Source organism: Eumetopias jubatus, unplaced genomic scaffold (assembly GCF_037043125.1).
Source record: "Eumetopias jubatus isolate StellerSeaLion01/CBP00866 unplaced genomic scaffold, mEumJub1_p1.0 scaffold_16, whole genome shotgun sequence".
NCBI classification, from domain to species: domain Eukaryota; kingdom Metazoa; phylum Chordata; class Mammalia; order Carnivora; family Otariidae; genus Eumetopias; species Eumetopias jubatus.
Genome location: NW_028274822.1, coordinates 8,205,683 through 8,220,997, shown reverse-complemented (window position 1 = coordinate 8,220,997; position 15,315 = coordinate 8,205,683). Strand labels below are relative to the sequence as shown.

Here is a 15,315-nt window from a genome sequence, read left to right as displayed (position 1 = left end):
GCCTAACCTTACTCATCCAAATCACAAAAGGAGAGAAATAGCAGAATAAAGTGTCCTATTCTGAATTCAAAAATTTGATGTATCAAACTGCTGTGAAATAAATGAAAATAAGTTACAATCATGTGCATAAAAGCTGGAATTAACTTAGGTAATAACTCATTTCCTTGGTTCTAAGTTGACCTTTACTAAGATCCCATCCCCATATTTTTAAAAATTTGATCAAGTGTTTATCACATATAGAATCAGAGGGATTTATACAAAATTGCCATCTGGCATAAATACAACTAGTAAGGTAAAAGAAAAAGACAACTTAATAAAATCAGAAACGTTTTGAATGGGAGATATTTTAGAATTACTAAAGTTCAATATAGCAAAGTTTTAATCTTCCCTTAAATGGGGATGAATAGAGACTTCAAAACAACCAGCAAGTTGACTACTGCCCAAATTATCTGCGTTTGGTTCTAGAATGTGTCTTACATTTCTGGGAATTAACTGCAAATCCCATCTGTTTACTTATTCCACATTTATAAATTAGTTTCCATATCAAGGTGCTGTGCCAGGATCTAGAGCAACTGAATCAATGTCTCTCACACTCCAATATCTTAAATACACTGATGAGAAGGCAGACAGATAACTCATGATATGTAGGGGGTATGTGAAAAGTATGTGTGGAGCACTGTGGAAATGGAGAAGGAAGGTGTCCAATCCAACCATAGGTCTGAAGGAGCTAAACTGAGGATATCCTGTCTGAAAACAAGTTTTAAAGGATTATTGGGTGTGAGGGAATGTGGAAAGGGCAAATGAAGGCACTTCAGGGAAAGGGAATAAATGTACTTACTACTCAGAAAAGAAAACTAAAAGTTCTTCAATCTGGAAACTGATCAATTCTACCAGTCTGACTCCAACGAATCAAGCTCTTTCCTGTGACATCAAAACAGAGACACATATTTGCTGAAACACGTGTTTAGGTTTTAACTTGTTTCTTGTCTTCCTACTGCAGAAAAAAAGTGAAAAGAAAAAGAAAAGTTCATAAAATATCAACAAGGCCACTTAAGTAATAAGTAGGTGCACATTTCCAGGAATGAAAATCATCATCCAAACATCATATATTTTAACAGTTCTATAAATTTCCAATAGCAATATGAGGGATGTGTGTATTCTTTAAGCATGAGTCTGCATGAGGAGATATTTTTCTTCACTTTCCAGCAAAGCATGTATTTAAAAAGACTTTAATAATATAAACACAACATTTATCACCAAATCATAGCAAATCTGCATGGAAGATAAGAATTAGATATAATACTTAAGGATTACTAGTTTTGGTGAAGACGTGAGGATTATTTTACCTACATTTTCCCAAGATTATTAAGAAAAGCTAAACCCAGGGAGTGGAGAAAGATGGGGGAGGAGTAGGAGACCTGGATTTCATCTGGTCTCAGGAATTCAGCTGGATAAGTATCAAACCATTCTGAACACCTTCGAACTCAACAGGAGATTGAAGAAAAGAATAGCAACAACTCTCTGTACAGAAAAGAGACCACTTTCTGGAAGACAAAATGACAAGATGGAAGAAATCACCTCAACAAAAAGAACAAGATGTAGGACTGACTGCCAGGGACCTACTAAATACGAATATTAGTACGATATCCGACCTAGAGTTCAGAATCATGATTTTAAAGATACTAGCTAGGCTTGAAAAAAGCATGAAAGTTATTAGAGAAACCCTTTCTGGAGAAATAAAAGAACTAAAATCTAACCAAGTTGAAATCAAAAAGGCTATTAATGAGGTGCAATCAAAAATGGGGGCACTAACTGCTAGGACAAATGAGGAAGAAGAGAGAATCAGTGATATAGAAGACCAAATGGTGGAAAATAAAGAAGCTGAGAAAAAGAGAGATAAACAACTACTGGATCACGAGGGCAGAGTTCGAGAGATAAGCAATACCATAAGATGAGACAACATTAGAATAATTGGGATCCCAGAAGAAGAAGAAAGAGAGAGAGGGGCAGAAGGTATATTGGAGCAAATTATAGCACAGAACTTCCTTAATTTGGGGAAGGAAACAGGCAGCAAAACCTAGGAGGCACACAGAACCCCTCAAAATCAATAAAAATAGGTCAACAGCCTGACATCTAATAGTAAAATTTATGAGTCTCAGAGACAAAGAGAAAATCCTGAAAGCAGCTCGGGAGAAGAGATCTGTAACCTACAATGGTAGAAACATTAGATTGGCAACAGAGCTATCCACAGAAACTTGGCAGGCCAGAAAGGAATGTCATGATATATTCAGAGCACTAACGAGAAAAATATGCAGCCAAGAATACTATATCCAGCTAGGCTGTCATTGAAAATAGAAGGAGAGATAAAAAGCTTCCAGGACAAACAAAAACTAAAGGAATTTGCAAACACGAAACAGCCCTCCAGGAAATATTGAAAGGGGTCCTCTAAGCAAAGAGAGAGCATAAAAGCAACATAGACCAGAAAGGAACACAGACAATATACAGTAACAGTCACCTTACAGGCAATACAATGGCTCTAAATTCATATCTTTCAATAGTTACCCTGAATGTAAATGGGCTAAATGCCCCAATCAAAAGACAAGGGCTATCAGATTGGATTAAAATACAAGACCCATCGATATGCTGTCTGCAAGAGACTCATTTCAGACCAAAAGACACCCCCAGATTGAAAGTGAGGGGGTGGAAAACCATTTACCATGCTAATGAACACCAAAAGAAAGCTGGGGTGGCAATCCTTATATCAAACAAATTAGATTTTAAACCAAAGACTGTAATAAGACATGAGGAGGGACACTATATCCTACTTAAAAGGTCTATCCAACAAGAAGATCTAACAATTGTAAATATCTATGCCCTTAACATGGGAGCAGCCAATTATATAAGGCAATTAATAACAAAAGCAAAGAAAAACATTGACAACAGTATAATAATAGTGGAGGATTTTAACACCCCCCTGACTGAAATGGACAGATCATCTAAACAAAAGATCAACAAGGAATTAAAGACTTTAAATGACACACTGGAACAAATGAAATTCACAGACATATTCAGAACATTCTATCCCAAAGCAATGGAATACACATTCTTCTCTAGTGCCCATGGAACATTCTCCAGAATAGATCACATCCTAGATCACAAATAAGATCTCAACCGGTACCAAAAGATTGGGATTATTCCCTGCATGTTTTCAGAACACAATGCTTTGAAACTAGAAAATCACAAGAGGAAAGTCAAAAAGAACTCAAATACATGGAGGTTAAAGAGCATCCTACTAAAGAATGAATGGGTCAACCAGGAAATTAAAGAAGAATTTAAAAAATTCATGGAAACCAATGAAAATGAAAACACAACTATTCAAAATCTCTGGGATGCAACAAAGGCAGTCCTAAGAGGAAAGTATATAGCAATACAAGCTTTTCTCAAGAAACAAGAAAGGTCTCAAATACACAACCTAACCCTACACCTAAAGGAGCTAGAGAAAAAACAGCAAATAAAGCCTAAACCCAGCAGAAGAAGAGAAATAATAAAGATCAGAGCAGAAATCAATGAGATAGAAACCAAAAGAACAGTAGCACAGATCAACTAAACTAGGAGCTGGTTCTTTGAAAGAATTAAGAAGATTGATAAACCCCTGGCCAGACTTATCAAAAAGAAAAATGACCCAAATCCACAAAATCATGAATGAAAGAGGAGAGATCACAACCAACACCAAAGAAATACAAACAATTATAAGAACATATTATGAGCAACTCTATGCCAGCAAATTAGATAACCTGGAAGAAATGGATGCATTCGTAGAGATGTATCAACTACCAAAACTGAACCAGGAAGAAATGGAAAAGCTGAACAGACCTATAACCACTAAGGAAATTGAAACAGTCATCAAAAATCTCCCAACAAACAAAAGCCCAGGGCCAGATGGCTTCCCAGGGGAATTCTACCAAACATTTCAAGAATTAATACCTATTCTTCTGAAACTGTTCCAAAAATTAGAAATGGAAGGAAAACTTCCAAACTCGTTTTATGAGGCCCCCATTACCTTGACCCCAAAACCAGACAAAGACCCCATCAAAAAGGAGAATTACAGACCAATATACTTGATGAACACGGATGCAAAAATTCTCACCAAAATACTAGCCAGTAGGATCCAACAGTACATTAAAAGGATTATTCACCACGACAAAGTGGGATTTATCCCTGGGCTGCAAGGTTGGTTCAACACCTGCAAACCAATCAACGTGATAATATACATTAACAAAAGAAAGAACAAGAATCATATGATCCTCTCAACAGATGCAGAAAAAGCATTTGACAAAGTACAGCATTGTTTCTTGATCAAAACTCTTCAGAGTATAAGGATAGAGGGTACATACCTCAATATCATAAAAGCCATCTATAAGAAACCTACAGCAAATATCATTCTCAATGGGGAAAAACTGAGAGCTTTCCCCCTAAGACCAGGAATGCGGGAGGGATGTCCACTATCACCACTGCTATTCAACATAGTATTAGAAGTCCTAGCCTCAGCAATCAGACAACAAAAAGAAATAAAAGGCATCCAAATCGTCAAAGAAGAAGTCAAACTCTCACTCTTTGCAGATGATATGATACTTTATGTGGAAAACCCAAAAGACTCCACCCCAAAACTGCTAGAACTCATACAGGAATTCAGTAAAGTGGCAGGATATAAAATCAATGCAAAGAAATCAGTGGCATTCGTATACACCAACAACAAGACATAAGAAAGAGAAATTAAGGAGTCAATCCCATTTACAATTGCACCCAAAATCATAAGATACCTAGGAATAAATCTAACCAAAGAGGCAAAGAATCTGTACTCAGAAAACTATAAAATACTCGTGAAAGAAATTGAGGAAGATACAAAGAAATGGAAAAATGTTTCATGCACATGGATTGGAAAAACAAATATTGTGAAAATGTCAATGCTACATACAGCAATCTACACATTTAATGCAATCCCCATCAAAATGCCATCGCTTTTTTCAAAGAAATGGAACAAATAATCCTAAAATTTGTACGGTACCAGAAAAGACCCCGAATAGCCAGAGGAATGTTGAAAAAGAAAAGCAAAGCTGCTGGCATCACAATTCCCGGACTTCCAGCTCTATTACAAAGCTGTCATCATCAAGACAGTATGGTACTGGCACAAAAACAGACACACAGATCAATAGAACAGAATAGAGAGGCCAGAAATGGACCCTCAACTCTATGGTCAACTTATCTTCGACAAAGCAGGAAAGAATGTCCCATGGAAAAAAGACAGTCTCTTCAACAAATAGTGTTGGGAAAATTGGACAGCCACTTGCAGAAGAATGAAACTGGACCATTTCCTTACACCACACACAAAAATAGACTCAAAAGGGTTGAAAGACCTAAATGGGAGACAGGAGTCCATCAAAATCCTAAAGGAGAACACAGGCAGCAACCTCTTCGACCTCAGCCGCAACAACTTCTTCCTAGAAACATTAACAAAGGGAAGGGAAGCAAGGGCAAAAATGAACTATTGGGGCTTCATCAAGATAAAAAGCTTCTGCACAGCAAACGATACAGTCAACAAAACCAAAAGACACTGACAGAATGGGAGAAGATATTTGCAAATGCTGTATCAGATAAAGGGCTAGTATCCAAAATCTATAAAGAACTTATCCAACTCAACACCCAAAGAACAAATAATCCAATCAAGAAATGGGCAGAAGACATGAACAGACATTTTTCCAAAGAAGACATCCAAATGGCCAACAGGCACATGAAAAAATGCTCAACATCGTTTGCCCTCAAGGAAATCCAAATCAAAACCTCAATGAGATACCAGCTCACACCAGTCAGAATGGCTAAAATTAACAAGTCAGGAAACGACGGATGTTGGCGGGGATGCGGAGAAAGGGGAACACTCCTACACTGTTGGTGAGAATTCAAGCTGGTGCAACCACTCTGGAAAACAGTATGGAGGTTCCTCAAAAAGTTGAAAGTAGAGCTACCATACGATCCACCAATTCCACTACTGGGTATTTACCCCAAAGATACAAATGTAGGGTTCTGAAGGGGTATGTGCACCCCGATGTTTATAGCAGCAATGTCCACAATAGCCAAACTGTGGAAACAGCCAAGATGTCCATCGATAGATGACTGGATAAAGAAAAAGGAATATTATGCAGCCATCAAAAGGAATGAGAGCTTGCCATTTGCAATGACGTGGATGGAACTGTAGGGTGTTATGCTGAGCGAAATATGTCAATCAGAGAAAGACATGTATCATATGATCTCACTGATATGAGGAATTCTTAATCTCAGTAAACAAACTGAAGATTGCTAGAGTAGGGTTGGGGTGGGAGGGATGGTGTGCTTGGGTGATAGACATTGGAGAGGGTATGTGCTATGGTGAGCGCTGTGAATTGTGCAAGACTGTTGAATCACAGATCTGTACCTCTGAAACAAATAATGCAATATATGTTAAGAAAAAAATAAATAAGATAGCAGGAGGGGAAGAATGAAGGGGGGGAAATCGGAGGGGGAGACGAACCATGAGAGACGATGGACTCTGAAAAACAAACTGAGGGTTCTAGCGGGGAGGGGGGTGGGAGGATGGGTTAGTGTCGTGATGGGTATTAACGAGGGCACGTTCTGCATAGAACACTGAGTGTTATGCACAAACAATGAATCATGGAACACTACATCAAAAACTAATGATGTAATGTATGGTGATTAACATAAAAATAAAAATTAAAAAAAAAGAAAAGCTAAACCCAGTGAGAACCAAACACAATAATTTATTATTTCCATATGAAACTAGTTCTTAATCTTGCAATAAATTAACATGAACATGATTTAATTCTATTTTTAAGTTTTATTTTATTTAGTGCTATATGATTTTGGTGGATAGTCTATTTTCTATATATGTGATGAAAAATTTTTCACTGTTTTCAAATATAGCCTATTTTGGATCATTTCACTTTCATATCATTAACCTAAGGCCTAAATTTAGTGAAAGTAATAAAGCTCGAATTTAATCATTTATTCAGTAAGCATTAATTAAAGGTCTGCTATGTAAAGACCTCTTCTGATTCAAAGGGATACAGCTATTCTCTCCCCAAAATTTTGTGAAAGAAGGATGGAAAGAGACTCAGGGAGGAGCCCTCCTCCATTCACTGTATTTCTATTTTGCACTTTCCCTGATCTTTTTCCTTACAAGCAATAAACCCATTCGTCCCATAATTCACTCATTTAGCTCAGTCTCTCTTCTACATTTGACTGGTTATCCCCAAACATCTTCCAATTTTTTCTTTTGGAAGTTACCAAACTTCTTCATTTAACTAATTTTATACATAATGAAAACATTATTTGGATGTCAGTTCTAGAGAAAAAGTTACTTACCTGAATTAAAAATTTGGGCATACCTACAAGCTATCTGAAAAAGGCACCTTAATGAAAAAGCACTTCCATCCTGAAGAGAAAACATAGAAAGCATCATAAAACATTTTTGTGCCTATATTCCTCTTTAAAGAAATTTGATTATTTTTTAAACTTATTTGAGTTAGAGACAGAGGGAGAGAAAGAAGAGAGTGAGTGTGCAAGCGGTGGGAGGGAGAGGGACAAGCAGACTCCCCACTGAGTGGGAAGCCCTGCTTGGGGCTTGATCCCATGACCCACCAGATCACGACCTAAGCGGAAATCAAGAGTAGGAACCTCAACCAACTGAGCCACCGAGGCAGCCATAAAAACATTTAATTATTTATACACTATATGTAGGTAGAAGTTTGAAAGATAAAATGTAGGACAAAAGGCACTGAGTCTGTGGGAAAATAAACATTTTAAAATGCAGTGGGTTTTGATGATTGCATTTGTATTTAATCTCCTCTGTTCTGCAAAAATAAAATAGAGGAAGTAAAAGATGGAAGATAATTCAGCAAAAAACACTAGTTAAATAATGATGAGACAAAATAAATTAGCACACCATAAAAGTTTAAAGGATTTCAATACATAGTTTTCCTAAGAAAGAACAAATAAAAAGCATAGGTATAATTATTTGAAAGGTGACTCTCAAGAATGGGTTTTAAAAAACCAAATCATTGTATAATACTTAAACAAATTCAGCTCATCTGCAGCAAAACTGTTCGATCAAGTATGCAGATTACAAAGCTTAATACTTTTGAGATAAAGGCTTGAACTAAATAGTACAACCCCCCCTTTTCCATGGGGGGCACGTTCCAAGACACCAGTGGATGCCTGAAACCAGGGGTAGAACCAAACCCTATTAGACTTTTTCCTAGACACACATACCCACAATAAAGTTTTATTTACAAATTAGGCACAGTAAGAGATTAACAACAATAATAAAATAGAATAATTATAATATACTGTAATGAAAGCTGTGTGAATGTGGTCTCTCTCAAGATATCTTTTCTTAAAAAAGATTTTATGTATTTATTTGACAGAGCGAGAGAGGGAACACAAGCAGGGGGAGTGGCAGAGGGAGAAGCAGGCTTCCCGCGGAGCAGGGAGCCCGATGCGGGGCTCGATCCCAGGACCCTGGGATCATGACCTGAGCCGACGGCAGACGCTTAAGGAATGAGCCACCCAGGTGCCCCTCAAGATATCTTGTGCGGTACTCACCCTTCTCCTTGTGATGATGTGAGATGATAAGATGCCCACGTGAGGAGAGGAGGGGAGATGAGTGACGTAGGTGATGTGATGTAGTGTTAGGCGACTTTGACCTCCTGATGCTGTATCAGAGGAGGATCCTCTGTTTCCAACTACGTTTGGGTAACTGAACCCATGGATCTGGGGGGCACTCCTGTACTACACTATGAAGAGTAAGGACAGATTGCTGACTCTTTCCCAGAGTTTGCTTCATGAACTCGGGGCTGTCCCTAGCTGCTCACGAGATCCCAGGAGACGCCTTTCCATCTTGGCCCCTGGCCACCTTCCTCAGTCCAGCATCGTTCCTCCAGCACACTCACACAAACACATTCATATACCCACACACACCCTCACACGCTCACACACACACACTGACACATGCCCTCACACATTCTCACATGCAGACACATACTCTCATACGCTGACACATTCACACTCCCACATACTGTCACAAACACCCACACACGCTAAAACACACTCATATGCACACTGTCACAGACTCGCTCACACACAGATACACCTTCACAAATACCCCCACAGTAGCAAACACACACATTCACACATACACTGTCACACACGCACACACACATGCACGGACGCACACACACACACTCACACGTACATATGCCCTCCCCTTCTTTCTGCTTGTCCTGCAGGTCCCTGACCACATTCCTTCCAAGCTGCTCAGCCTTTGCCACAGCTCCCAGGTCCTACGGACCAAACCTGCAGCCCTGCAGGGTACCACATCTGGACTCACCTGCGTGCCCCACTACACTAACATTAGAGACAACAGAAACTCTGTGTTTTTCATCTAACCTCCTAGCACAGAGCAGTGCCTCGCTTATAGTGAGTTCACAGTAAATGTTTGTTAGAAAAGAAATGAACTTCTACTGATACCTGAATTGCAAGGATGTCTCTCTCCCTCCCTCTGCTTCTCTCTTCGTTTCTCTTTCTGTCTTTCTGAAATTGTCTACACTGGTCTTTAATGTGACTATATATCCTCTACTTTTATTACTTTTGCTATTTCTATTCCTTCATGCTACTCTACTATTAAAACGCTGAAGTATTGGATGGTTGTTTTGTCTATTGAATCCTAGGGCAAAAGAATTAATAGAAATGAGTGACATATTTCTTTAACTTCGGGGAATGCGCTCACTTTGTATTTAAAGGAAACACTGGTACAAAGGTGTTTGTCATATTTAACGTTTTTATTTTGATCCCAAACAGCATTGCTACTAGGTATTCTCAGCTCCACCTATGGAGTACCAGAAATACTGTCAGGTAAAGTTGTGCAGATGAGATGTTAATTGCATGTGATTTTCCTGCTGATTTAAAATTGTGGAGTCCTGAGAAATATTCAAGGCATAAAAAATATAAAAAAGGGAAAATATAGTCATATTGTCTCCCTTCACAGAAATGTCAAGGATTTCTAGAGACACGGCATGGAAATTGGTCTGAGATGTTTAAAAAGCTTGCAAAACTTTTATATAAATCTTATAAATCAAAACTCCTCTATCTGATGAAAATGATTTCTAATACATGCTGATGCTGCTTCTATAAAATGTTTTTCAGGAAGGCTGGCATTCCTTCACTAAAAAAGATTTTTCATGGAAAGCTGTGAGGTTCAGCCAGTGCCCCTTCTGTATATTACTGGCCTTGTGATTGGAAAGGGTTATTTTTTAGGTTCCCAAGGAAAGGCCTAAGCAGCCAGACGTAGGCTCTGATTCCACCTGAGCAGGAGGCCATGCTCACGTGAGAATCTACTTCCTCCCTGCCCTAGGTGGATGGTCTGTTTTGAACCACTGAGGGGATGGTTCACGACACATGCAAACTGTACCTTAAGTAAAGAAACACCTTTCATGCCTAGAGCATAGGAACTACTGTTCTCATTAGAATAGTCCCTGTGGAGGACTACATGATCTTTTTCTTTATTTTCTCACAGTATTTTATGGTCTTGATAAAACTAAAAGCAAATGACAAATTTGACTTGACATCTTATTGATCAAACCTGTTTTGGATGCTAAGGCAGTGTGACTAAGCACAGGAAGAAAACATTACCCGGGTTTGATGGTGTTGACCGTTGAGCAGAGCAGTTGGTATTCAGATCCCTAGAGTCAAGAAAACCTGTCACAGGTAACTTTTTATGGGGAGTTTAAAATGCCAAGGCAAAGGTTGGAATGTCATCCGTGGAGAGTAACAAGAGATTTGAGGGAAATCTATATTAAACTGTTCTAGTACAGATTTATGCTACATGGGAAAGTCAGAAATGTCTCTGGGCAGTTGTCAGTGGAAAGTTCTCATCCAATTTCTGGGCAGCAGTTTTGGGGCTTGGCCCAAAATTTTCAACCTCATACCCTTTTTCAGATTCTTCATATTATAATATCTAGAAGATCTGGGCTGCAATTCTGTCTTTGTGCTGACCAGTGATATGGGACCCAGGTGTGACACTACTTACCCACCTCACCCACACAGGCCTTATATAAGACTCAAATTCACTTATGTTTGTGAAAGTGTGAGATACTACAAGATTCTGTGTAGGTGTAAGATGTTCTAATGTTTCAAGCAAAGAATAAACTTGCAAATATAAAGAAGTTGGAAGATAACCAGTATCGTAGATAATTGGAGTTTTCTAAAAGGGAAAGTTACTTTGAATATTCTATCCCAATTTTTTTTAAAGTAAGGATGGACCATTTTTGATGTTTACCAGAAAAAAGCTATCACATTCTTGTGCTGATCTTTGATGCATTGCAGTTCAGAATGAAGGATCAGACCTTCAACCCACCCAAATCTAAGTCACATTCTCTCGTTTATTTTAGTCTGACATTTTTCAAGTATCATTTACATATCTTTATTTTATATTTAATTAATTTTTCTGAGTACTTGCCCTCCAAAAATTAAATCAATCTAAAATATACTAGATAGTAAACAATATTCTCAGACTATTATTTGTAAATAAGATAAAGTACATTAGAATAAGTTAAAATGACTTTAAAATATGTTATAATGTCAGCCCATGGGAAGTAATTGCAGTGATTTTTTTCACTTCTCAAATATAGGGTTTTTTATTTTATCTTTTTTTATTTAAATTCAAGTAGCCAACTTATAGTACATCATTTTTTCAGATCTAGTGTTCAGTAATTTATCAGTTGAGTATAACACCCAGTGCTCATCACATCAAGCTCCCTCCCTAATGCCCATCACCCAGTTACTGCATCCCCCACCCACCTCCCTATCTACAACCCTCGTTTGTTTCCTAGATTTAAGAGTCTCTCACGGTTTTTCTCCCTCTCGAATGACTTCCCATTCAGTTTTCCCTCCCTTCTCCTATGGTCCTCTGCTCTGTTTCTTATATTCCACATGTGAGTGAAACCATATGATAATTGCCTTTCTCTGGTTGACTTATTTCGCTAAGCATAATACTCTCCATTTCCATCCATGTTGATGTAAATGGTATTCGTCCTTTCTGATGGCTGAGTAATATTCCACTGTATGTATATGCCACATCTTCTTTATCCATTCATCTGTCGATGGACATCTCAGCTCTTTCCACTACTAGGTATTTACCCCAAAGATACAAATGTAGTGATCCGAAGGGGCACTTGCACCTCCATGTTCATAGCAGCAATGTCCACAATAGCCAAATTTTGGTGTTTTTGTTTTCTTCAGGTAGATGTTTAACTCTTACCACCTACCTAGGAAAAAGGTTTAGGAAGTTATCTTCCTGTCTCATTCCTGCGCAGCACTGCCTGACTTCGGTGGTGTGTGCTCATTTTCAGAGCTGGAGGCCGAGGAGTGGTGCAAGCATCTCTGCATGGAGTGTCTGGGGACCCGGCTGAATGACATCAGCCTTGGCGAGCCTGATCTTCTGGCAGCAGGCGTACAGCGAGAACAAAATGGTGAGTGTGAGTTGCCTTCCATTATTTAAAGTTCCCTAATGGTTGTAGAACTTTGAGACTGGGAGGGGCCTTAGGAATGTTTCAGACAAATCATTTTTAGAAGAAAGTAATCTAATCCATCTGAGCTGTGAAGAGGTTTTCCCAAGGTTGCATAGCAACCAGGAGAAATTCCTAAGGTACAGCCCAGGTGTCCTGACTTCTTGCGCTGTGACATTTGCAATTTATCTAAATAAATAACTAATAAGTTAACTCACTAAATAGGAAGTTTTGAATGTACAACTTTTCTATGTTTTCTTCTTTGAGAGTTGTTGTAGATTTAGAGTCTAAATTAACAAACTGGTTTATCATGTTACTTGTCAATAGATTTTAGGGAATTTGGCTAATACCATGTCTTAGCTCAGGCTGCCAGAAAAAATACCATAGACTGGGTGACCTCAACAATAGGAATTAATTTCTTACAATTCTGGGGGCTAGAAATCCAAGATTAAGGGTTGGTTTCCAGTGAGGTTCCTCTTTTTGACTTGCAGACAGCCATCTTGTCTTCTCGCTGTGTCCCCACATGAGAGAGAGGGAGGGAGGGAGGGAGAGAAATCTCTCTCAGGTCTTTTCTCATACGGCACTAATCCTACTATGGGGGACCCACCCTCATGGTCTCATCTAAACTTAATCACTCCCAATGATTCCATCTCTAAATCATCTCAGAGGTTAGAGCTTTAACATGAATTTTAGGGAAGCACAATTCAGTCCATAGCATACTATAAGTATGCAAGAATGAAATATCAGGATATAATAAAATTGAGGCTTATGTGATACACATTACTTATTATCCTGTTCTCTAACCTAAGAGGAATTTCTGAAATTCTGCATGTTCTTGCCTAGCACCTCTGAATCATGAAATCAGAGTAATGTGATGAGCTCCTTTTTCTTCATTTTTTAAAAATAATTATAATAATCACTAGATGACCTAATAGAAACTTTTCATCCTGCTAATTTTTGATGGCCAGTGTTTTTGAAAAGATGAAGAGACACTGGTGAAGCTTGCCACTAGTTATTAAAAAGAAATCCTGGAATTATCTGTGGCTTATAAATTAGCACAGCTAAAATGCACCAGGATAGCACTTGGTGATCATGAACTTGTTATGACTAATAACATGCAAACAGCCATCACTGTCTTTGTAGCCCATTAAAAAGCATTATTTTATTGTTTGATGCTAACCTGAGAAAAAAACAAGTTTTCCCTGTCAATTGGTCACAAACATATGTGGGCACAACACCTTTGCCGATGCTGGCAGTTTTCAGAAAGTCATGGAGGCATTTCTGCAACTCTTCTTCCAGCTTCCATTTCACATTCCAGTTCTCTCCCACACTCTTCTGGATGTATTTCATCTCTCTGATCTGTTTCCTGAGAGCTTGTGCTACCTACAGAACATCCACAGTCATACTGCTCAAAGCATGCTGCTCACCCACTGTTTCAGAAAAGGAGGAAAGAAACTCTTTCTGATAAACATTCGTAAAGTACTTCATAAAGGAAATATGAAGAAAGGGAATAAATTAGGCCTGTGGGTGGGAGCATCATTGTGTGGCTCATTTAGTGTGAATTGTATGCTTTTAAAAGATTTGGGCACCTGGGTGGCTCAGTGGGTTAATGTCTGCCTTCAGCTCAGGTTATGATCCCAGGGTCCTGGGATCGAGCCCTGCATCAGGCTCCCTGCTCAGTGGGGAGCTTACTTCTCCTTCTCCCTTTCCCTCTGCCCCTCCCCGCTGCTCATGCTCACTATCTCTCTCAAATAAATAAGTAAAATCTTAAAAAAAAAAAAGATTTGAGGTTGTATATGGTTTCCACCAGGGCTAATGGATAATGTACTTCTCTGGCTTATTATGAGTTTATTATTTTTTTAGATTTTATTTATTTATTTATTTATTTATTTATTTATTTATTTGTCAGAGAGAGAGAGGGAGCACAAGCAGGGGGAGTGGCAGGCAGAGGGAGAAGCAGGCTTCCTGCAGAGCAAGGAGCCCGATGCAGAATTAGATCCCAGGACCCTGGGATCATGACCTGAGCTAAAGGCAGACGCTTAACTGACTGAGCCACCGAGGCATCCCTATGAGTTTATTTTTAATTTCATAATAATGTCAGGATAATTTGCTAAGATATATAGCACAAGCAGACATGGACTGCCAAGTAAACTTTTCAGGCCACAGTCTGAATGCCTGCTACACCCCTACTTAGCTCAGAAAATTTACTCTCTCCTGATTTTAGTTTCCTAATGAGTGAAAATTAAATCATGATGGTTTAGTGAGGCTATGCAAAATAAAGACTTAACTCTTATGCTTAATTCAATTAAAAAGGCACAAGTATTTTTAAGCACAAGTATAAATAAAGAAATCCAAAATAAGTCCTGTGTCTACTAGAGAAGATCTGAAATTACATTAACATGCAATGCCATAAATGGTTTTCTTAGCTCTATTTTGTTTAATAGTCTTAACTTCATACAAAGGGATATATGTTCTTTTAAAAATACATTTTATAAATTTATGAGCAATTATTTAGTTAGAGAAGTTAGTGTTTGGTTCTTCTAAATGACCCCCTAAAAATACATGGTACCCTAGAAGGAGATCAGCAATCGTACTTAAACGTACACACACACACACACACGTGCGCGCTGTCACTGAGACTCTAGCGTTCAGCATTAGGAGGAAATGTCATGGATGGAAGGCTCTCCTTTCCCTAGAAATCACC

General features: G+C 38.5%; 1 protein-coding gene across 2 annotated transcripts in view; it reads left to right on the top strand.

The window, feature by feature from the left end:
* Positions 1–15,315, top strand: part of DOK6 (docking protein 6) — a 360,407-nt gene that overhangs the window by 191,767 nt on the left and 153,325 nt on the right. For both annotated transcript variants that reach the window (XM_028102963.2, XM_088019411.1), the window contains exon 4: positions 12,456–12,575. In XM_028102963.2, the coding sequence (XP_027958764.1) occupies positions 12,456–12,575 (120 nt within the window). The remainder of the gene's footprint in view (positions 1–12,455; positions 12,576–15,315) is intronic.